The sequence below is a fragment of the Microcaecilia unicolor genome, chromosome 2 (assembly GCF_901765095.1).
Source record: "Microcaecilia unicolor chromosome 2, aMicUni1.1, whole genome shotgun sequence".
Lineage (NCBI taxonomy): Eukaryota > Metazoa > Chordata > Amphibia > Gymnophiona > Siphonopidae > Microcaecilia > Microcaecilia unicolor.
The window spans coordinates 430440134-430464606 of record NC_044032.1 but is presented as its reverse complement, the minus strand read 5'-3'; the positions used below and the strand labels follow the sequence as shown (position 1 = coordinate 430464606).

Below are 24473 nucleotides of genomic sequence, written 5' to 3'. Positions count from 1 at the left end.
TCCTAATGCCATACACCGCTTTGCCGTACAACTATTCGTGGCCGCCAAATTGGTGCTGGCGGCGGCATGGAAGCAACCTATACTTCCGGAACTGCGGTCAGTGTTGCGGAAACTGGACTATATTCATTTGATGTCGAAGTTGACAGCTTTACGCACTGGCCGTATTCCGCAGTACCATAAAACGTGGAACCCTTATGAACAATGGTTAACCTCTCAGACACCCCAGATCGATGTGTCACATGGACAAGTCTAAAGAGAATTGGTCACAAAACTTCCTAAGAGGAGGGAATACAATAGGGGAGGGAGGGTACTAGTTGGAAACATGTTAGTTGAAAGAGGAATTCTAATTTCTGTACAAAGATAAAGTGTGGATATTGTTATGTTTCTAATGGAAAATAATAAAACAAACTTGGAAAAAAAAAAAAAAATTTTTAGCATGATTATATCTTTCCAGACCACTTTAATGTGCTCATTAAGACCTTTTGGTATAATGTGGTAATTTTAGTGTGCACGTGAGGACTTTAACATACCATCTAATGTTTAAGGTATAGGCTCCTATATTTATAAAATAAGTAACAAAACCCGTGGCTTTTTATCCTTGCTGCTCACTAATAAAAATCATAAGTTTATCCAGCAGTAATTCACCCTTTGTGCATTGTGGTCCTTCCTTTCACTCTTGACCAGTTACACTAAAAGTTGTTTCCTTCTTTTTTTTCCTGTACTCCATGCTCCATTTTATGCATTGTAAAACTGGTTATTTTTACTATCACAGTAATTTCACTATAGTTACTGATTACCTCCTTTCAGTCGTTCTTTGTTTACAGGAAATAAACTCAAATTACATGTATAATTGTACCAACAGCACAGCAATAAGTTGATCAACTGTAAACAAGAATCCTTCAGCTACAGAGAAACGAGTACAAGCAACAGAAAGGCATTTTTAAATTGAGCGCCTGTGCAGAGAACATATTCTATTCCCATCACTGCACAGGAACATGAATCATGTCGTACTTAAATGACATGTGCAGCACGTGTTACAAACTACATGCAAACAGTGCCAGAAAGAATATTTGTGTGTTGATGGTGCAAATGATTCAAAAAGTAGTGTATTCTGAACAGTTTTACCCTTAGTCTTGATTTGTGTATATGTGTTCGTATGAGTTTATTTCTATCCCATATATAGTTGAACAGCATATGCTGGTTCTTGAGTTTTTTGGTAGTACAGCAGTTACTTGATAACTTGATGTTTCTTACACATTTCAGCAATTTTTGTACCCGACTATCAGATTACATATCATTGAGGTTTATCTGTAAGAAGAGAATCCAAGAAGATCCAGCTTAATCGTACACTTCATGTCACTGGAGTCAGCTGGGCAGGTTCCTCTGACATGAGTATAAATTGTATCGTTACACAGCATTTTGGGACTTGTGGTGTTAAATTAGGGACTGCCAGTTTCAGATTGCATTGTGATAAGTGAAGAGCCAAGATTGGCTCACATGTTCATGAAGTTTCAGAGCTATCTGGTACCGCTTTTGTACATTTATAAAATATAATATTCCAGATGGGTGCTAGAGGCTCCTAAAGATCATGTCTAGATATATAATTGCCTACACACTCCTCTTGGGGAGGATTGCAGAAAAACTTGGGCATAGATTATCTATGATGTAATGCATTTGTTTTAGGTATAATTGTACTTTTAGCATAGGACTTGCTGTTACCTAATCACCTCTTGTCCTTTCCAGGATAGCTGTCCATGCCCGACTTTCCATTCATTATTTTTGTTTAGTATTTTTTTTTCATGAACAAATTTTATGATAGGAAGGGTGTGTTGTTACTGACAGCGGTAAACCTGTGATTGTTTGTTTAAACTTTGAGTAGGGTAAATTTTTACATTGTTTTCTTGTGCTTCCATAGGTGATACTCTTCTTTCTAATTTTCTCCCCTCCCTGTTACTCCGGTCAGCATTGTTTAATTAATTGACCCATGCAGAATATGCCTGTCATACTTCTGCATCATTAGAAAGTTTCAGCACAGCAGTGTATATGGACCTCCCCAGTCTGAATATATAGGCAACACTGATCATCTCAAGACCCAGGGTTAGCATCACTAGTGCTAGGCTCTAATGGCAAATAGACGGACTTTGTTTTTAATTAAAAAAATTGTTTTCAGATAATTCTAGTTATATTTCTTTTTTCAGTTTCCTAAAGAGGTTTGTCAAGTCTTTAAAATAAAAATAAACATAAACACACTCCTCCATTTTTTTTATGTTGTTCCTGTTGTGTTTCTTTCCAGCCCTGAAGAGTTTGAATTCATTTCAGGAACTCGAATGCGCAGGCTCGCTCGAGATGGAGAGAACCCTCCAGATGGTTTCATGGCTCCCAAAGCTTGGAGTGTACTCAAAGAGTATTACAAATCCTTGGAGAAGGCCTAGACTCTCTTGTTAGTTGATTTCTGAACAAGAAGGGGACCACACGATGCATCTTCACATTCCTTTGTTGTGCGCTTTTTACTCTTTTACTGGTTTCTTTTATCTGACGCTTTTAATATACCATTTCTATTTCCTTTAGTATTATGGTACTCTGCTGGGTTTTTAATCTGTTATTTTTTTCTGCCTTTAATTTCAGGTATTTTAGCTATGTTTGGCTTATACTATAACATTTTTTGCTTTTAAAATGATATTGCTTTGCTTTTCAATTTTTGCAGGGTAACCTGTGAGAATTGTATTTAAAATTAACAGCAGTTACATGCAGTTAACCCTTTTAGCCTTCTGATCTTGTGAGCTCTGATTTTAAAGATGGCTTATTTTAAAAGAAAATATGTCCTAAACCTCTGCAGCACAAATACATTTTTGGCTTAATTTATTGAGTTTTTGTTTGTCTTTAGAGTTTAATTCATTCATTCTAATTTCTGCCCTCCTAATTTGCCTAAGGTGGTGGTTAAAATAATTATTGATGTTACATAAACCACCTACAGATGCTGGTAGATTTTTTTACTAGTGCAATCACAGAAAAATACACAGTGGTTGATGGTCATAGAGGTTGAGTAGGCTTCACTGAAACAAAACTCCCTCCTATGTGGAACCTAAGTGGAAGACATGGGTCGGGTCAGCAGGGAGAGAATAAGAATTTGGATCACACCTTTCTCAGTGGTTAAGCTATTTCTTGCACAGGCCAAAAGTGTCGGAGATCACCTGATCTACTGGCACATGCATGTGGTGACTTCCATGTGTAGCTGGCTTGTGCATGTGTCCGTGTGAGCCTTGCTGCATTGGCCCAGGCAGAGAGCAAGTGTGACACTGAATTACTAAAGGGAGGACTCTCGGAGGACTTGTACAGTGGCAGTTAACCATGGTTTGCCACCAATGCAGTTAAGTGTTTGATGTTATGAGTCTCAGATGAGGACTGATAGAGGGGCTGGAGTGTGGGGTACAGGGGGTGGGGTGGAAAAATAGATGGATGATATGTGGGTGCAGGGAGGGGTGTGGAAAAAAAATATCACCAAGCACAGGTTTCCCACGGATTTATTTTTTAACTACTAAAAAAAAAAGGCCCGTTTCTGTAAGAAATGAAACGGAGGCTAGCAAGGTTATATTCATATGTTGATTGTTGTTAACCAAACAGTTCATAGAAAAGTGCTGTAATGAGAAGGAGTAATTGTGAAGGGTGTATAATTAGGAAGATGGTCCATGAGGTTTCCCACTGATTTTTTTTTTTTAAGTTGAGGGTGCTGGGTGGGTCGGGGGTGCTGGATTTGCTTTAAAATTGTTGTTTTTGAATGCATGTTATTTGTGTTTATAAAGATAACACAACAACACAGTGTTAAAAATTTTAATTATTGAACTTTAAACACAATCTTGATACTCATTTGTTAAAAGATTAAAAAAAAAAAAAAATATATATATATATCCTTAAAAAAAACTGATGTTGTGCATTGACAATTTTTGTTCCATGAGATGAAAATCACAGAGGTAGGGGCTAGTTGCAATGTTAGAAGCAAGTTTAGAAAGGTTCTAGGTCTGTGACCTGGCAAATAGTCATCACTGCCCCCCCCCCCCCCCCCCAATTTATCCGATTCTGCTGGACTGGTGCTGCAGTTTTCCTCTGAACCAGTTGATAGGAGAGCAACTGCATACTATCTTCTTCCAGTCCAAGCAGTCCAACATGAACATACCTCAATGTTTGCTGTTCAAGGTCTGACACCGATGCCACTTAGAGGCCTTGGGATTTTGTGGTGATCCAAGACAAAAATAAAGGAATGAATCTACAGTGGAGATAGAGACACGATTAGAAATGCTGGTAAAACAGCAACATGTATACAGGAGCAAATGCAGTAGTAGCTGCTCCAGCAGAAACAAATGCAGTTCAGGAAAACACTACAAAACAGTCTAAGAACAGGAACCATTGCAAGAATGGGCAAAGGACCAGGCCATCCAGCTCAGCTCCCAGTAGCCATTGTCTGCTACATCTGAGAGATCTTGGCAAAAATGGACCAAGGAACTTCTCTGGGTACTTTTGAAAGTACAAAATGGAGGGTATAACAAGCAAAAAGGAAATGTCAAACAAGAATCTTTATAAACATGTATTTTAATAAATCTTGAAACATGAAAAACATCAAATAACTGAAGTGAGGCTTACAGGCCTGTAGGCTCCCACTTCTTCTCTGTCGCCACTTTTGTAAAGATGGACCACATCCACTCTTCTCCAATCCCGCAGAACCTCTCCTGTGTCCAAGGATTTTTTTTAAACAAATCTTTAAAAGGACCTGCCAGAATCTTTCTAAACTCAAGTCAGTTTCCTGGGATGGATCCCATCCGGTCCCATGGCTTTGTCCACCTTCAATTGTTCAAGTTGTTCATAAACACTTTTTTCTGTGAACGATGTGATATCAACTCCATTCTTATATGTACCTTTATCAGCTGATTGTGGTCCTTCTCCAGGATTTTCTTCTGTGAACGCAGAAGAAAAGTACTTGTTTAACACGTTTGCTTTTACTTCATTGCTCTCCACGTAGCCGTCTACAGCATCTTTAAGTCTTACAATTCCATTTCTAACCTTCCTTCTATAACTAATACACCTGAGAAAAATGTTGTCTCCCTTGTATTTCTATTTGCTATTCCACCTCTGCTTTCGCTAGACGTATCTCTCTTGGCTTCTTTCAGTTTCACCCGGTATACTTTTCTGTGTTTCTCTTGAGTTTTCCTGTATTTCACGAATTCCACCTCTTTTGCCTTTATTTTCTCAGCCACTTGTTTGGAGAATCATATTGGTTTCCTTTTCTTCTTGCTTTTATTTACTCTCCTTACATAAATGTTAGTAACCATTTTAATAGCTCCTTTCTGCCGGCACCACTTTCTTCCCATCAGCTCTTTCTTCAGGTACGTCCTCATTTTGTTAGTATGTTTGAAATCCAGGGCATTGAGTTTTGAATGGCTGCCCTCCGCTGTAGCAGGCAGATGATCAAAAGCAAACGCCAGGGCTAGAGGCTGTTAGCGCCATTCTAGCGCCGGCGTTTGCTACCGCCCCATGATCAGAGCCCTCGAGCTTGTGAAACAACGCACTCGAGGGCTCTTAGCGCAAGTAGCATGCAAATGCATGCTAAACAGTGCTTTTAGCGCAAGTAGCTTGCAATTGCATGCTAATCAGCCCTTAACACATTCATCCCCAATGATCAGCGACCAGCGCGCCAAAGATTGGGTCGCTGGCCGCGACAAACCCTATGCCAGCGAGCTGCCGTTAGGGTTTGCAGATCATTGGGGAGGAATGGTGAGCCCTGTCTAGCATGCATTTTCATGCTGGCAGGCCCCCATTCCCTCCTACAGCAAACCTGCTAGCAAGGGCAGTTGAGGACGTACAAAATTTGGACGTTTCTGTGACGGGGCAGTTGAAGACGTTCAAATTTTGGACGTTTCTGCAATGGGCAGTTAAGGATGTCCAAAATTGGATGTTTCTATGAGAAAGACATCTTTCTCATAGAAACAAAGTTCCTCATGACTCTGGAGAAAATGAGAGTCATGGGATAGGAGGCAATGTTCTGTTGTGGATTAGGAATTGTTTATTAGACAGTACATAGGGTAGGTCAATGGAGTAGGGTGAATAGTGGAATGCCGCAGGGATCTGTACTGGGATTGGTGCTATTTAACATATCAATGAACTGGAAATCAGAGCAAGTGAGTGATTAAATGTGCAGATGACACAAAACTATTCAAAGTTGTTAAAACACATGTGGACTCTGAACAAAATTGCAGGAAGACCTTAGGAAATTGGAAAATTGGGCATCTAAATGGCAGATCAAAATTTAATGTGGACAAAGGCAAAGTAATGCCCATTGGGACGAATAATCCAAATCATAGTTATCTGATGCTAGGGTCCATTGTAGACAGTACACTAAAATCATCTGCCAGTGTGTGGCAGTGGCCAAAAAAAGCAAATAGGATGCTAGGAATTTTTAGGAAAGGGATGGTAAATAAGACCAAGAATACTATAATGCCTCTGTATTGCTACATGGTGTGACCTCACCTTGAGTATTGCATTTGATCTGGTCGCTGTATCTTAAAAAATTAGAGAGGTTATAAGAAGAGCAACCAAAATGATAAAGGGGATGGAACTCCTCTCATATGAGGAAAAGGTAAAGAAGGGCTCTTCAGCTTGGAAAAGAGAGCTGAGGGGGAGATATGATTGAGGTAATCAAAATCCTGAATGGTATAGAACAGGTAAAAATGAATTGACTTTTTATTCTTTCAAAAAGTACAATGACTAGGGGACACTCATTGAAGTTATATGGAAATACTTCTAAAAGAAATAGGAGGAAATATTTTTTTAACTCTATGAATAGTTAAGTTCTGGAACTAGTTCCGGATGATTTGGTAACAGCATTTAGTGTAACTGGTTTTAAAAAAGATTTGGACAAGTTCTTAGAGGAAAAGTCCATAGTCTGCTATTAAGATAGACAAGAGGAAGCCATCGCTTACCCTAGGATTGGTAGCATGGAATGTAGCTACTATTTGGGTTTCTGTCAGGTACTTGTGACCTTGGTTGGTCACTGTTGGAAACAGGATACTGGGCTAGATGGACTATTGGCATGATCCAGTATTGCTATCCTTATGTTCTTAGCTGTAGTCTTATGAGCAATAAGACTGGATAACCCTAGCTGTACATGAAAGGGCTATCTCAAATTTTTTTTTTAACAAACCATATGGAAAATCCATCACTGTATCATTCTCCATTACCTTCAGGCACTGCTCAGCAGCTGGTATTAATGAGCAAAACTAACCAGAGAAATCAAAGCACGTAGCTGTTTACACAGGAACAACTTATAGCCAGAAATAGTATAAGATTACTAGAAAACATCTTTATGGATCAAAAGGAATGTGCAATCTGGGCATCTTACATGTATCTGCCACTTTAAGTCAAGAAAAGGATGAAGGGGATTAGAATGAGTGCACTAACTTTCTCCTCTCACAGGCACGCTTACATGGCTCCTCACAGCATACTAGACCTCTTTTGTAAAATCAAGGGCTTATTTCCAAAACCAGCTAAGTCCATTCAGTTGCATCAGAGAAAAATCAATTTTTTCTTGTAAATGAATTTTTTTTCATTTCCCACAAGAGGTGGAATAAATATACATTCAAAAAGCTAAAACACGATAATTATAAATGTTGTTTAAATTCTTGCATTTTAGAGAAACCTATGCATTCCATTTTATGCCAGTCCTATCTATAAATCTTGAAATTATATCATACAGGACTAGATTCAATAAATGGTGCCCAAATTTGGATGCTGAATAAAATAGAGGCTATTCTATAAATGCTGCTCTGAGTTGCGAACCAATTTCTCTGCTGAATCTTGGGTGTGAAGATTTACACCAACTGAAACCTGGTATAAACCCTGTTGCATAAGTTAGGCACGGATCGTCGATATTCAGTAATACTGCCCACATCTTTAGTGAACACCCATGATCCAGCCATGTCCTTCCCATGGCCACACCCCCTTTTGAGTTGCACATTATAAAAATTTGCACATGGATCATTATAGAATAGCACCTAGCAAGATGTGCATGCAATTCCAAATTGTTGCCAATTAACACCAATAATTGATTGAAAGAAGCTATAAATAGGGCTACAAACCTTTATGTAAGGAAAGTAAATAAAAGCAAGAGAAAAAGGAAACCGATATGGTTCTCCAAGCAAGTGGCTGAGAAAATAAAGGCTAAAGAGTTGGCGTTCCAGAAATACACAAAAACTCAAGAACAGGAACACGGGAAGGAATACCGGAGGAAACTGAAAGAAGCCAAGAGAGAGATACGTCTGGCAAAAGCGGAAGAACAAATGGCTAGAAATGTAAGGAGGGGTGACAAAAGTTTCTTTAGGTATATTAGTGAAAGGAGAAAGACTAAAAAGGGAATTGTGAGACTAAAAGATACTGCGAACCGCTATGTAGATAGTGATGAAGGAAAAGCAAATTTGCTAAATAGATACTTCTGTTTTCACAGAAGAAAATCCTGGAGCAGGACCGCGATGGACTGGAAAAAGTACAAATGATAGTGGAGTGGATACAGCATCATTTACAGGTGGTCCCTCTTCACAAAAGTGGTGATAGGGAAGTAGCTGGAAACTACAGGCCGGTAAGCCTCACTTCGGTTATTGGAAAAGTAATGGAAGCGATGCTGAAGGAAAGGATAGTGAATTTCCTGGAAGCCAATAAGTTGCAAGATCCGAGACAACATGGTTTTACCAAAGGGAAATCGTGCCAAACGAATCTCATTGAGTTTTTTGATTGGGTGACAGGAGAATTGAATCAGGGACGAACTATGGACGTAATCTACTTAGATTTCAGCAAAGCTTTTGACACGGTTCCCCACAGGAGGCTTTTAAATAAACTGGATGGGCTGAAGATAGGACCTAAAGTGGTGAACTGGATTAGGAACTGGTTGATGGACAGACGCCAGAGGGTGGTGGTAAATGGAGTTAGCTCGGAGGAGGGAAAGGTGAGTAGTGGAGTGCCTCAAGGATCGGTGCTGGGGCCGATTCTGTTCAATATATTTGTGAGTGACCTTGCCGAAGGGTTAGAAGGTAAAGTTTGCCTATTTGCGGATGATACTAAGATCTGTAACAGAGTGGACACCCCGGAGGGAGTGGAAAACATGAAAAAGGATTTGAAGAAGCTAGAACAATGGTCTAAGGTCTGGCAATTAAAATTCAATGCGAAGAAATGCAAAGTGATGCACTTAGGGAATAGAAATCCACGGGAGACGTATGTGTTAGGTGGCGAGAGTCTGATAGGTTCAGACGGGGAGAGGGACCTTGGGGTGATAGTATCTGAGGATTTGAAGGTGACAAAACAGTGTGACAAGGCGGTGGCTGTATCTAGAAGGTTGTTGGGCTTGTATAGAGAGAGGTATGACCAGCAGAAGAAAGGGGGTGTTGATGCCTCTGTATAAGTCGTTGGTGAGGCCCCATCTAGAGTATTGTGTTCAGTTTTGGAGGCCGTATCTTGCTAAGGATGTAAAAAGAATCGAAGCGGTGCAAAGAAAAGCTACGAGAATGGTATGGGATTTGTGTAACAAGACGTATGAGGAGAGACTTGCTGACCTGAACATGTATACCCTGGAGGAAAGGAGAAACAGGGGTGATATGATACAGACGTTCAAATATTTGAAAGGTATTAATCCGCAAACGAACCTTTTCCAGAGATACGAAGGCGGTAGAACGAGAGGACATGAAATGAGATTGAAGGGGGGCAGACTCAAGAAAAATGTCAGGAAGTATTTCTTCACGGAGAGAGTGGTGGATGCTTGGAATGCTCTCCCGCGGGAGGTGGTGGAGAGGAAAACGGTAACGGAATTCAAACATGCGTGGGATAAACATAAAGGAATCCTGTTCAGAAGGAAAGGATCCTCAGGAGCTTAACCGAGATTGGATAGCAGAGCCGGTAGTGGGAGGCGGGGATAGTGCGGGGCAGACTTATACGGTCTGTGCCAGAGCCAGTGGTGGGAGGCGGGACTGGAGGTTGGGAGGCAGGGATAGCGCTGGGCAGACTTATACGGTCTGTGCCAGAGCCGGTGGTGGGAGGCGGGGATAGTGCTGGGCAGACTTATACGGTCTGTGCCAGAGCCAGTGGTGGGAGGCGGGACTGGAGGTTGGGAGGCAGGGATAGCGCTGGGCAGACTTATACGGTCTATGCCAGAGCCGGTGGTTGGGAGGCGGGCCTAGTGCTGGGCAGACTTATACGGTCTGTGCCCTGAAGAGCACAGGTACAAATCAAAGTAGGGTATACACAAAAGTAGCACACATGAGTTGTCTTGTTGGGCAGACTGGATGGACCGTGCAGGTCTTTTTCTGCCGTCATCTACTATGTTACTATGTTAAAACCCAATTATTGGTGCTAATTAACTCAGCCAATTTAGTTGCGTGTGCATCTCTGAATAGCATGCAATTTTGTGTGTGTAAATTTGCTTGCCATTTATAGAAGCTGGGGGATAATATGTTAGGTGCAACTTATTAAAAAATATTGAACTAAGATTAAAACTGCATAACATTTTTCTGTTGCCTGGTTATCCAAATATGTCACTACACGTGACAAAACTGCCATCCCACATTATGAGCTGCTACATGCATGAGTGGTGGAGTGGCCTAGTGGTTAGGGCACCAGTCTTGACATCCAGAGGTGGCTAGTTGAAATCCTACTGCTGCTCCTTGTGATCTTGGTAGTTACAGCCATAGAATGTATAAGACATAACTGGTTTTGGAATTAACATCCACCTGGCCTTAGCTAGCGAATGGCAATCACACTTTTCATCTCTCAAAAATTGTTACACTGGTAGATAACAATATCTTTTGTCCATATGAAACTATTGCTCATTTTTTGCCAAAAGTGGACTTAGCAGGTTTTGAAAATAAGCCCTTCAGTTGTTCAGTCTCATCACCTGCAGCTAGGGATGTGAAATCAGTATTTAAATCTTGTGTTCATTGCCATATTTTCTGGGCCAAGGTGTACCCTGGAAATGCCCAGGACCACCGAGAGACAGAGCTGGGCCCGGAGCAGGGCTGCCACCCTCCCAGGATCACCTCCGATGCTGCCCTCCTTCCCGCCACAACTGCAAATACCTTGGCTGGCGGGGATTCCAAAGCCTGCCAGCAGAAGAGGGCTTTCTCCAGGGTTGCTCTTTCCTCTGCGGTTGCTTTTTCTCTCACGTTGCGCATGCTCGGTCTGAGGGGAAAAGCAGCCGCTCGGTAGTCAATGCAGCAGAGTGAAGAGCAGTGCTGGAGAAGATCTCTTCTGCTAGTGGGGCCTGGGGTGAACCCTCACCAGCCAAACCAGAGGCCTTGGCCTGAGGTCCTGCTGTGTCTGCTCCTCCGGGTCCTCCTCAGCATCCAAGGGGGGCCCAGCCCCAGAGGTTTCTCTCTCCTGCTCCTATGAGGATGTGATCACCCAGTTCCTGTCAGGTGCAAGAGAGAGAGAGAGACCCCAGCGCCGGGATCCCTTAGAGGCCCTGAGCCTGGGAAATTTTGCTCCCCCCCCCCTCCGGCGGCTCTGGAAATGCTTGCCCTGTTGACTTCAGATACCATAAAACATTTTGATAGCTTAGTTTTATTCAGGAACACCAAATTTTGCAACGTGCACCTGATTCGCTACCCCAGGCTAGACTTTCCTTCTTACACCTTTCAGTGTACAGTTGTATTTAATGTTCTCTTCTCTCATTGCTATACAGCTGGGACAAACTGCAGAACCAAATAGCATTCTGGAAAGGAAACTGTGCAGTTCCTGGCTAGAGGAAAGGATTAGTGTAGCTAATTTCATTTGCTAATTATACCTGTAAAGTATCTGGATAGCATTATTTCAGTCTTCTGAGAGCACATTTCTAGAAAGGCATGTTGATGTTCATTAATACAAGATAATTACAATTGTAATAGGAAACCATTTTCATAATGGTTATTTTTTTTTTTTACCTTTCATCTTCCAAATTACCTATAAATCAGGGTCCACAATAATGTTAATTTCCTGTTTTACATACTTTGTGCACCATCTAAAATTTATTTTTGCTTTTATTTACATGGCCTTTTATCCAGTGTTCTTCTCAGTTTTGATGTTTTGCTATCCTTAAAATCAAGAGGTGTAGGATTCTTGTTAGCCTCTGTGCAATGTGGGTAATTAACTCACTCTGTTGAGGTCACAGTTGAGAATGACCCAGGGACCAAGGTTTTCCCCATCCCCTCAAACTCCATCCCCACCCTGTCCCGACAAGCTTTGACCCCACCCCTGCAACTTCTGACCCTGCCACTGCATGTTTTGCAGTTTTATATATTATGTAAGGCCTTTTGTAGGCCTATAACCCAATATAACCAAAGAAAAATACTATGTGTATATTTTTACATTTTTAATCAAAATACTATTACGATTTTAGTCTGTGGATGAAATAATGTCATCAACAATCTCAGGATTCAGTTTATTTCTCTTTTATTCCACAGTCCTTTCTGCAATAGAAAATGAGCTGTCAGAAGAAGTGCTGGTAGCAGGAATGCACAAGAATGCCCCGTGAAAGTTTTGTCAGGTTTGGCTAGCAATTTAGCTTATTTTTCCAAAATGACAAAACTTTAGCATCAGCATCACTTGAACATAAATAACTAGCTAGAGAATGACACAGGGACAAAGTTTGTCCCCATCCCTGCAAACTCCATCCCCATTCCACAAGCTTTGACCCCATCCCCACCCTGTTCCTAGTGGAGGAGTAGCCTAGTGGTAAGTGCAGCAGATGCTGATCATGGGGAACTGGGTTCAATTCCCACTGCAGCTCTTTGTGACTCTGGGCAAGTGACTTAACCCTCCATTGCCCCAGGTACAAATAAGTGCCTGTATATACTATGTAAACCACCTTGAATGTAGTTACAAAAAAAAAAAAAACACACACAGAAAGGCGGTATATCAAGCCCCATTCCCTTTCTGCAGTAATTTTGTTAAAATATTACTTTTACTGTAGATTTACCATGGATTACCCTGCATCCCAATCCCCGTGTCATTCTGTTGGTCACAGTGCTGGAGGATTGCAACACTGCTGGCCAAACTCTCCATCATCATGAGATCATTGTGAGCATGTCCTGGTTTCCTTGAAAATATAGTTCATTGAAAAAAAATATGCCAAAATAAGTATGAATCCAAGCATATTGAACAGAGTCAAAGATAGGCATATATAATATTGCTATTGTCATTTTCTTATTACTTTACTAAAATGCAGTGGCATGCACTCAGGGCCTTCAGGGTATTTAGCGAATCCCCTGCCCTCGCACATGTCTTTTTATTTTGTTTACTGGGTCAGGGATTGGTTTGCTGGCATGGCAATAGAGATGAAACTCCGTCTCCTGAGTTTCCCTCAGGACCTTCAATAGAATTAGTGAATCTCTAGCTGCTTTTTTTGTTTACCTTTTGCAGGTCAGCGATTGGTTGCCGGCATCATGTCAGCAACTAATCGCAGACTTGCAAAAGTAAACAACAACAAAAAATAGCAGCAGCTAGGGATTCAAGGAGGTTGGATAAAACAGGAGAAGAAGTGAGCCTATCCTGTCCATTGTAAGAGCTGAAACCAATAGGTGGAGCTTGCCACTGTTTTAGTACACCCAATAGCAAATGCTATTGAAAATAGCAAAAGATTATTAGAAATAAGGGACTGCCTATGCTTGATCCATCTGTAACAAGTCTAAAGTTGTTTCAGTTGGATAGGCAGTACCATAAAATGTGGAGGAGAAAAGTTATTTTTTTTACTTATTGGACAGCTTTTTAATTTATTTGAAAGCTTCTCACATGTAGATATAAATATCATGAAATAACAATTGAATATCACTAAAACAGTTTCAAAACTTATTATAGCTGGTGGATAAAGGTTGCATTTTGTGCTCATTTTTCTACACTGTTCTATACAATACAGTAATACATAGCCAAATTTCAGTCAGGATATTCTGTTTACTGATGGATTCATCTTAACTGTCGCAATCTGCCTTGGGAAGCCTGGTGTTATAAAAATGATGGAATATATTGAAATTAAATGGAAGTAACTTCTTTCATTGGGGCTCATGGAATCACATCTTCTGTTTTGTAGAAGTTTACTTTTTAGATACACAAACAGATTCTGTTTTGAACATGTTTCAGGGGCAAGTAGTTTTATAAGTCAAAATAACAATAAATATTTTGTTTCATGTACATTGTTTAAACATAGCTCCTAATGCAGTCCATTTGGTTTCTTATATTTTGTTCTTGTGATGACTTATACTGTGCCAGAACTGAAAACTCCTATCTATCTGGTCGATAATAAAAGGAGCTCATTGTGAACACTATCCACCCTAGAAGGTTGTTTTGTGGCTGTACACGAGGAGTTGTGATATTGAATAAATAAGTGTATGTTTGTGTACCTAGTCATGTATCAAAAATTTATATAATTCTTTCAAGAAATCCAGGTAATCGTTTAACTTATTAATGGAACATAACGACAGAAGCATGGTACGGTCGCATTTTCAATATGGTAATACTAGGGCCCAGCTAAGGAACAGGTTATTTTGCTTTCCTTATACCATCACCATCCAGCTGGATAGGCAGTGCCTTAAAAGGTAGAGTGGAGGAGTGGCTTAGTGGTTAGGGTGGTGGACTTTGGTCCTGGCGAACTGAGTTCAATTCCCACTTCAGGCACAGGCAGCTCCTTGTGACTCTGGGCAAGTCACTTAACCCTCCATTGCCCCATGTAAGCCACATTGAGCCTGCCATGAGTGGGAAAGCACAGGGTACAAATGTAACAAAAATAAAGAAATGTTTAAAAAAATTTATATTCCACATTATCCCAAGCAAAGTCAGGTTCAATGTAGCTAACAGTGAAACAGACTAATAGAATTCAGTTATTCATGGGAACAAGTAGATAGATATGTCTGAAACATTTAGCAAAGTTGAGATTAGCATATATTTTCAAATGGGCATTTAAAAGTTTGTCCTTTAATGATGACGTATGTTCAGAAATCATAGCCATATGTATAGGCAATTATTCAAAGATTATTACATGCACACACCAGAACAGGCATCCATCACATTGCAAAAGTAAACAACAACTTCTACAGAGCACATTCAAAATTTAATTTTTATTATTTCCATTTTCTAAAATTCCAGACTGTAGATGTGCTCAGCAGGACCCAAAGCACTCCAAAACAAGTAAAGTTAGAAGCAACACAGTTTATACCTAATTGTTCAACCACCCTTAGGATTCACCTTTGGGTTTAAAAAGCAAAACCATGTGCATGTAAGGTCTGGATAAACAAATTAAAACCATCAAAGTTTAAAGCAAATGCTCATAATATGTAATACGTGCTAGCAATAATGAAACAATGCTGGAATAGTCACATAACAGGCATCCTGAACCAACAGATTTATTTCCCACTGAACATAATTAACTTTGCGGCCAATAGTGTGCTGAACTAGACAATGTTGGCACGTTTAGACTGACTCTGGACTTATGCATGAAGGTACCTCTGCCCTCATTATTCAATATCTTTCTTTCAAATAGCAGTAATAAAAAAAAAGTGCATTTTTATAATATACCACTGCAATCTACAAAACAAAAGGAGCAAGTTCCCACATGCCATCTTTTTCTTTTGATTTAGTAACATAGTAGATGATGGCAGAAAAAGACCTGCATGGTCTATCCAGTCTGCCCAACAAGATAAACTCAAATGTGTATACCTTACCTTGATTTGTACCTGCCTTTTTCAGGGCACAGACCGTACAAGTCTGCCCAGCAGTATTTCCCGCCTCCCAACCACCAGTCCCGCCTCCGATCACTGGCTCTGGCACAGACTGTATAAGTCTGCCCTCCACTATCCTCGTCTCCCATGATGTCTGTTTTAGAGACCCTTTACCAGGAGAAAAAAAAATCTCTGCATGAATATAACATTGCTAGGGTGTCCATATAACCAGCCCCTCCAAATCACACACTTTACTACTCTACCTACAAAAAGTTATTTTGTTATTATACTTCCTGTATGTACATCTGTATACTGCACAAACTGGCATGTTTGAAAATATAAGTGAGGTTAAATAAAAATGCTACCAACAATAAAGAATGACAGCATGGATGCAGCAGCTCATAGGCTTGCTTTTTTTGTTTTGAGTGTACAGCGATGATAGCTGCGTGGGGAAGAGGAAACAACTGACCTAATTACCTCCAATGTTTTGACATCACTTCTTTCCTGTTTTATCTAACCTCTTTGGGATTCACTAACTCCACTGAATGCCCCAAGGAGGTTTAATATTGCAGGAGGCGGCATGAAATCAAAAGGTGAAGCCATCTACCCTGTGCAGCTGCCCTACTGTACCCTAAACAAACTAAGAGAGTTTAATCATAAAGCTCTCTCTCTGGTTTATACTGGGCACACTATCAGTGGAAGATCATTTCTGAAGCCAGGAGTCACTGCTACGATCTCCATTCCTGGTTCTTCCATACCCAGAGCATCCTCATCCCTTCCCTGCAGGTCCCCTCCCACAAGTCCAGCACATCTCTCCCTTCCCCCAATCTAGCATCCCTCGCTGCCTTCCGTCCCGCAGGTATGAGATCACTGCCACGTCGGTCTTCTTCCCCCACTGCTGCGGTGCTTACAGCGTACATTTTCGGGCTGTCTGCAATTCATGTAGACACTTTGGGGCCTTCCCTCTGCCACAGCCGGCCTTTGCATAAATCAGAGAGGGCGAGATGTGGCAGAGGGAAGGCTCCAGAGTACCTGTGTGAATCGGATGGCCTGAAAATGTAAGCTGCAAGCACTGCAGTGGTGGTGGGGGTAAGGGAAGGAAGTGGCAGCAATCCCGGACCTGCGGGAGGGAAGATAGTGAGGGATACTGAATTCGGGGAAGGGAGAGGTGTGCTGGACTTGTGGGAGGGGGACTGCAGCGAAGGGAGGTGTACTGGAGTTGTGTGAGGAGGTGTGCTGCAGGGAAGGGAGAGGTGTGCTGGACTTGTGGGAGGAGAGTGACTGCAGGGAAGGAAGAGGTGTGCTAGACTTGTGGAGGGGCTTCAAGGAAAGGAGACGTACTGGACTTGTGGGAGGAGGAGGAGAAGGGGGCTGGAAGGAAGGGAGAGATGTGCTGGACCCATGGGAGGAAGGGGGAATGGAGAGAAGTGCTGGACCCATTGGAGGAAGGGGGACTGGAGGGAAGGGAGAAGAATGCTAGGTTTGTGGGAGGAGGAGGGCTGGACAGAAGGGGGAGAGGTTCTGGGCCTGCAAGAGGGGAGGATGGAAGGCAAAGGAAAGAGAGATGGCAAACCACTACTACTACTACTGCTTAACACTTCTAAAGCGCTACTAGGGTTACACAGCGCTGTACAGTTTAACAAAGAAGGACAGTCCCTGTGCAAAAGAGCTTACAATCTAATGGACAAAATGTGCAGACAATCAAATTGGGGCAGTCTAGAGTTTTCCTAAATAGAGGTAGAATGGTTAGGTGCCGAAGGCGACATTGAAGAGGTGGGCTTTGAACAAGGATTTGAAGACGGGCAGGGAGGGTGCTTGGCGTATGGGCTCAGGAAGTTTATTCCTGAGCCCATACGATAAAGGAAGAGGGAATCAAATACTGAACCCACAGGAGGATGGAGGAGGGACGAGCAGGTAGGCAAGCAAGAAAGCCAGATACTGGAAAGGTGGGGGGGGGGGGGGGGGGGAGTGAGAGGGACAGAAGCTGGATGGGGTGGGATCAGAGAGGAGAGAGACACATTGACATGGGGAGTAAAAGAGGGGAGAAGTTGGGCAGAGAAATATAGGGACACAGAAAGGGAAATGTTGAACATTGAGGAAGATAGAAATAGAGGTGAAAGAAGATTGATGGTGGACATAGAGAGAGATGAAATGTCAACTGGACAGGAGACCTTGGTGAGTGAGTTAAGAGAAGACAGAGAGAAGCAGAAACCAGAGCCTGGGACCACAATGATTTGAAAAATACAATGAGCAGACAACAAAAGGTAGAAAAAAATATTTTTATCCCCTCCTAACAGAAAGGATACACTCACTTCAGCCCACAGATATTAAACCTCTTTGGAAGACCCTGAGGGGAGCTCAGGAGGCGGAGTCGCATCCCTATTGCTATGCCAGTGTAATGGCAATAGAATGTGACTCCACCTCCTGAGCTCCCCTCATGCAGAGCATGCCTGCATGTGTGTTAGGCAACTTAAGTCTGTTGAGCCAGGAGCCTAGTGCCTCGATTGACCAGAGGATCATCAACAGAGCCTGCAGGACTCCCCCCCCCCCCCCCACCCAACACTTGCTGCTAGCACATTGTGAGGGGAGCCATAAGCCTAGAGTCACAACTGACCTGAGAGAGGAGCATGATCAGAGGCTGCCACGACGTTCCCTGTTGCCTGTTTTTGCTAGCGGGAGTCTAGTGCCATACCTTCCACCAACACCTGCTGCTAGTGGGAATCTAGTGCCAGCTTCCCCCAATGGCTGATGCCAGCACAAGCAGTCAGCACAGCAGGGCAGGAGTCTGCCATAACTTCCCCCTGACGGCCCACTAGAAGCAGAGCTGCAGCATTGCACCTTCACAGCAAAGTTGTTTGGAGTTGGAGTGAGACCCTGGCAGGCACATTACAGTTCCAAAGTTTAATTACACATTGAGAAAAGAAATATTTTCTCCAGTTTGTTTTAAATTTAATACTTTATAGCTTCATTGTGTGCCCCCTAGTTCTAGTATTTTTGGAAAGAGTAAACAAGTGATTCTCGTCTACCCATTCCACTTCACTCATTATTTTATAGACCTCTATCATATCTCCCCTCAGCCATCTTTTCTCCTAGCTGAAAAACCCTAGCCGCTTCAGCCTTTCCTCAAAGGAGAGTTGTCCTATCCCCTTTATCATTTTCGTCGCCCTTCTTTGTACCTTTTCTAATTCCACTATATCTTTTTTGAGAGGCAGAGACAAGAATTGCACACTATATTCAAGGTGTGGTTGCACCATGGAGCGATACAAAGACATTATAATGTCCTCATTTTTGTTTTCCATTCCTTTCCTAATAATACCTGACATTCTATTTGCTTTCTTTGCCACCACCACACACTGAGCAGAGGGTTTCAACGTATCATGAATGACAACACCTAGATCCCTTTCTTGGTCGGTGACTCCTAACATCTAGCATACTGGCAGTAGGTGCCTGTGGTTGGCTGTGTGCTGGGGTTTGTCTGGCGACAGGAATGAAGTGTGGCTGGCAGTGTTTTTTCTTACATTTCAACGTAAGTGCATTGTGAAATATAGGAGTAATAGGTATTTCTTTATTGAAGATAAAATTAGCTATTATTCATGGAATGAGATGTCAGGTTTAGTTCAGGAATGTAATGAACATGCCTTCATTTAATTGTTCAAGATTTTGTCTTTTTTATATTTCTTTTGATTTTATTTTTCCTCTTCCCACAACATTACTCTATCTTCCCACTAACTGTGGACTATATGGAGTTTGTTTTCCAGTATCTAGTGGAAATTAATTCTTTTTCTTTTGTATCTCCATTTTCTGTGCATGCAAGAAATTTTGCCACCTGACGCTGCATAAAAATTAGCTACCCCTTCTGCATCCATGCACGTCCCTCCCATTGTGCCATTCAGGCATTAGCTGCCACCCCGTACCTCCTTGATCTTAAACAGCTGAGTGGCTCAGCTTGTTTAGAAGAGAGACATGTAGGGTGATGGTATTTGGAGGGAGCAAGATGAGACAGAGGCAAATGGAAGGGTAAGGAGAGGAAGAAGAATAGCAGCAGCGAGGGCCCAAGCAGACGTATTTTCCATCCCTTGCAGCTCTCCCGAGTACGAAGCCACCGGTGCTGCTTAATAGATCATGCTGGCCCTGGGCTACAGCTTTAAAAATAAGCAGAAGGAAGTACTTCTTCATACAACACATAATTAACTCATGAAACTCATTGCCATGGGACTTTGTTGAGACAGATAGAATAATTAGGTTCAAAGAGGGATTAGACAAATTTATAGAAGGCAGATTAATTACAAGGCTACGTAACATAAGAGTCAGGGAAGTCACCCTGGATTCAATACATCTTTAAACCAGGACTGCTGGAAGGGGAAGTTGTGACAGCAGATTGATAACTCTACACGTCCTATTTCTTATACATTTCCTCTCAGCAGACAGGATGCTGGACTGGATTGAGTTTTGGTCGACCTAGTTTGGCAGTTCTTATTTTCTACTTAATTTCATTACAGAATTAGCAATGCTTGCCCGTTAGGAACATTTTATTTTTTTCAGAACCAAGATTTATCAATAATGAAATATTTACGTACAGTGTTCCTCATTTAAGTAACATATCCTCTTATGGATAAATTTCAAACATTTTTCTAATATGGTAGTGGTCTCTGGATTTACTTTTTAGTTTAAAGAATGGACAAATAATTTTGCTGCAAATCTAAGGTTAGGTCTTAAAGTAATATCATTTCTGGTATATGAATACTCACAGGGCTTAATTTGTAAATAATAAGGAAGTGGAACTGGGGAGGTGGGTGCTAGGGGTAGGAGCGACAGGAGAAGATAGCTGGATTAGTGAGTACACTGAAAGTTCAGTGCTCTGCTATAGGCTCATTTCTTCCTCCTTCCTGCAGGCTGCCTGGAAGAGAGGGGCAGGAGAAAAGATCCCTGATGTTCTGGAGCCTGAAAAGAAGTAGTAGAACTGTGTTCTGGGCTCCTTCCACAGAGATTAAGCCTTGAGTATTTAAGTCTGCTAGCTGCTGAAAAGAAGATGTTCCAAGAGGGGGCATTTTGTGGGCATGACATGGGCAGTGTTACTTGATGAACTTTTATTGCCAATAGCGGATAGCAAAACGACTTCCTGGGTAAGGCTAAACCTGTCTTTAGATCCATTTGTGATTTTGCTGAGTTGGAGAGCGGAGAGAGAGGTGGAAGTGGTCATTTCTGCGATGTAGTGAAGAGTTGCTGAGTGATTTGTTACCTTTGTGTGTTTGCCCCAGTCTGAACCTTTTTTGACCCTCACATTTCCTGCCTTGCCTCTGTCTCACCTCCTCAACTTCTTGCCCACACCTGCTAGCCACCCCTCCCCCCCCCCCGATCCACACACATCCTGTCGTCCGGTATCTAGCCCACTTCCCTCCCCAAACCCTCACACTTTCCATTAGACCTCCCTACCTGCTTGTCTTCTGTCTCTCATTGTTTCTCTGTTTGCAGGGCCGCCAAGAGACTGGGCCGGGCCTGGGGCAAGACCGCCCCCACCGCCGCCCCCCCCCCTGAGGTTGTCGTTGCTCCCCCTCCACCCGCCCCCTCCTTCCAGAACCGGGCCGGGCCCCCCTGAATTCAAATCATAGCGCCTCACCTCGACCTCACTCCATGTGAAAGAAGCACAGCGGCGGCAGTCTGTAGATTGCCTCCCTTCAGGCCTTCCCTCCCTGTGTCCCACCCTCGTCTTGCGTAACTTGTGTGACGGCGGGACACAGGGAGGGAAGGCCCGAAGGGAGGCGAGGTGAGGCACTATGATTTGGATTCAGGGGGGCCCGGCCCAGTGGCGGACGGAGGGGGCGGGTGGAGGGGACTGCGGCGCCGGGCCCAGGGAATTTTGTCCCCCTGCCCCCCTCTCGGCGGCCCTGTCTGTTTGTCCACTCCCAGTTCATCACTGTGCTCTGTGTTTCAGCTGTGTGTGTGACAAGTGTGCTGGTAGTGAAAGAGTGAGTGCTTAATGCTGCAGCTGTGTGTGTCAGGACTGTTTGGTGGTGGTGGGAGAGTGAATGTTTTGGGCAGCTGGAGTGTGTCTCATGACTGTGTGCTGGTGTGGGTGCTGGGTCTCATGGAGTGCAGTAGGTAGAGGTGTGCACAGCGGTGTTACTGGGGTCAGTGGGTTGCACTTGTGGAAGTGAAACACCTGCATATCAATTATGGATACACTGATAGGGAATCTCAGTAGAGAGGTTTCAACAATGCTGAAAGTAAGCCAGGTGTGAATAATGAGATAAAGGATGCACATTATCCCCTTCAACTTCTAAGCAGCTTGTAGATCAAAGGAAAAAAAACACAATTTGAAGTGCCTGTATACAAATGCTAGAAGCCTAAAAAATAAGATGGGAGAGTTAGAATATATAGCAGTAAGTGATGAGGTAGATATAACAGGCATCTCAGAGACTTGGTGGAAAGAGGACAATCAATGGGACACTGTGTTAACAGTAATACTGTCCAACGAGAAAGAACAGACAGATGAAAAAATGTTTACAGAGATTAGGAAAGCTGGCAAATTGGGCAAAGCTATAATAATGGGTGATTTCAATTACCTCGATATTGGCTGGATAAACGTTACATCAGGGAGTGCCAGGGAGATAACATTTCTAGACTAAACTAGGTCCTGCAGTGCCGCTAGAGGCTATTTGTTAATGCTGTGGTACTACGTTCAAGTTTTAAAACTAGGGGGAAAAGAGTATGGAGATCAGTTGATAAAGTTTGCTTTTATATATTTTTATTCTGCCTATCACTAACCTACAATTCCTCCTTTAAACCCCAATCTTGAAGTTCCCAAAGCTCAAAGCAAAATAGTGTTCACTTGCCAGAGAAATGTTCTCTTCTCTCAAAACTTCTCAGAAAGAGATGGTGGGGTGGGTGACAGCTAGCAATGACTGCTAGCACTGGCTGGAAAGTACCAGTCGCCAGAAAGGTGAGAGAGGCAGTGACTTTCAGGAGGACTGGCACAGCTTATTCCTGTGTGTCCTGGGCTAGAGGAGGGGTTATAGCTGGTCACAGAAGTGCTGTATGGCAGCCCTGTCAAAGCAGAATCTTCTAAGTCATTTCTGTTCAGTGGGGTCCAGGAAGCGGATGCGGGGCCTGAAGACTCTCTGATAGCGATATCTCCTTCAGGACCTCTCCTCCAAACTCTCATCCACCTCCAGCAAGGTGTGAGCCAACAAAGAATGCGCTCCTGGGTGACTGTCAGCTTCCCCCCCACCCCCCATTCTAGTTTAAAAGCTGCGCTATCTCCTTTTTAAAAGTTAGTGCCAGCGCCCTGGTTCCATCCCGGTTAAGGTGGAGCCCATCCTTCCGGAGCAGTCTCCACCTTTCCCAGAATGTCGCCCAGTTCCTAACAAACTCCCCCTTCTATACATATTCCAGGCCCTGTGCTTTTTGTAGGCTCCTTACTGGGTCTGACTGCAGGAATATTCCTGGATAAAGGCTCTAGACTCTCTCCATTTAGGTGAGGCTTAAAACCATTCATATTCCATTACATTTGTTCCAGTCTTAGATCAGTGCCAAGGACCATAATGACCCCAAAGCCACTTCCAAATCAGCTTGGCAGAAAGCAATAACCAATGATCAAGGCATAAGCAGAACAGGATCAGAATCCAAGACCAAGGCATAGGTAAAGATCCCTATGCCTCCAAAATATGGTCATTTATGACCTTGCGATTTTCCCTTGGGGTCTTCCTGTTATAGAGAGCCCAACTAGAAATTTTCTAGGAGCATTATTCCTTATGCTATTTCCAAGGCATGCTTACCCCCTTCAAGGGGATAAAAAGAAAAATCTACCCAGAATTGCTAGGGACCTAGTGACAACCGAGTCACACATGCTGTGGTCGTGTTTAAAAATAAAAAAACAGGCTCACCATTGTTGCTGAAAATTGAACTGTCTGCTTTTAATTACTGTATGTAGGCCCCAGATTATGGGCTTTAATTCCTCTGTTTCTTATCTATTTAAACACGTTTATGGTATGATCTATGTTGATGGTTCTGTTTTTATTTATTAGTAATTTACTATTAATTTTTTTATAATTTAATAACTTTTCTATCATGCTGGTTTTTCTACTTTTAATAGTAATCTGTTTTGTTGCTATTACAAAAGGCAGACTATAAACTTTTAAGGAATCAAATTAAATCAAATAAAAATCAAGCAGTGGCTGAAATTAGAGGCCCGTTGTGTAGCGTGGTATCTTCCTAAATTTCCATGACTCCATTGATTTACAGTGCAGTTCCACTCATTTGTATGGCATTTCCTCTGGCTTACAGTGTGTTCCTTCTGGTTTGCATCACAGCACCATTGGTTTACATTGTAGTTCCACAGATTTGCATTGCAGCTATGTAATTAAGTTGAAGGCTCAATGCAATTAAATTGGAGCAACATTATTTTGCATTGTGGATTTGTAAGATTGATTAGAATTTTCATAGTCTTATACAATTAAGAGAATGCCAATTGATTTACCTCTCTCTGTATGTTTTATTAATACAATCAATCAAATCAAAGTAGGGTATACACAAAAAGTAGCACATATGAGTTTATCTTGTTGGGCAGACTGGATGGACCGTGCAGGTCTTTTTCTGCCGTCATCTACTATGTAAATACTATGTAAACTCCAAACTATCAATATACAGAGAGAGAGAGAGAGAGAGAGAGAGAGAGGATACATGCATGCATACATACATATGTGACCGTCTCTGGGAAAAGGTGACTAAAGTAGCAGATCTAGAATTTTGAGAATGGCTGATTTT

The 24473-nt window shown here is 42.3% G+C and overlaps 1 protein-coding gene across 1 annotated transcript in view; it reads left to right on the top strand.

Moving 5' to 3' along the window:
* Positions 1–2862, top strand: part of PAPSS1 (3'-phosphoadenosine 5'-phosphosulfate synthase 1) — a 222783-nt gene extending 219921 nt beyond the window's left edge. The window contains exon 12 of the mRNA XM_030190780.1: positions 2294–2862. Within this exon, the coding sequence (XP_030046640.1) occupies positions 2294–2432 (139 nt within the window). The 3' untranslated portion in view covers positions 2433–2862. The remainder of the gene's footprint in view (positions 1–2293) is intronic.
* The last annotated feature ends 21611 nt before the right edge of the window (positions 2863–24473 follow it).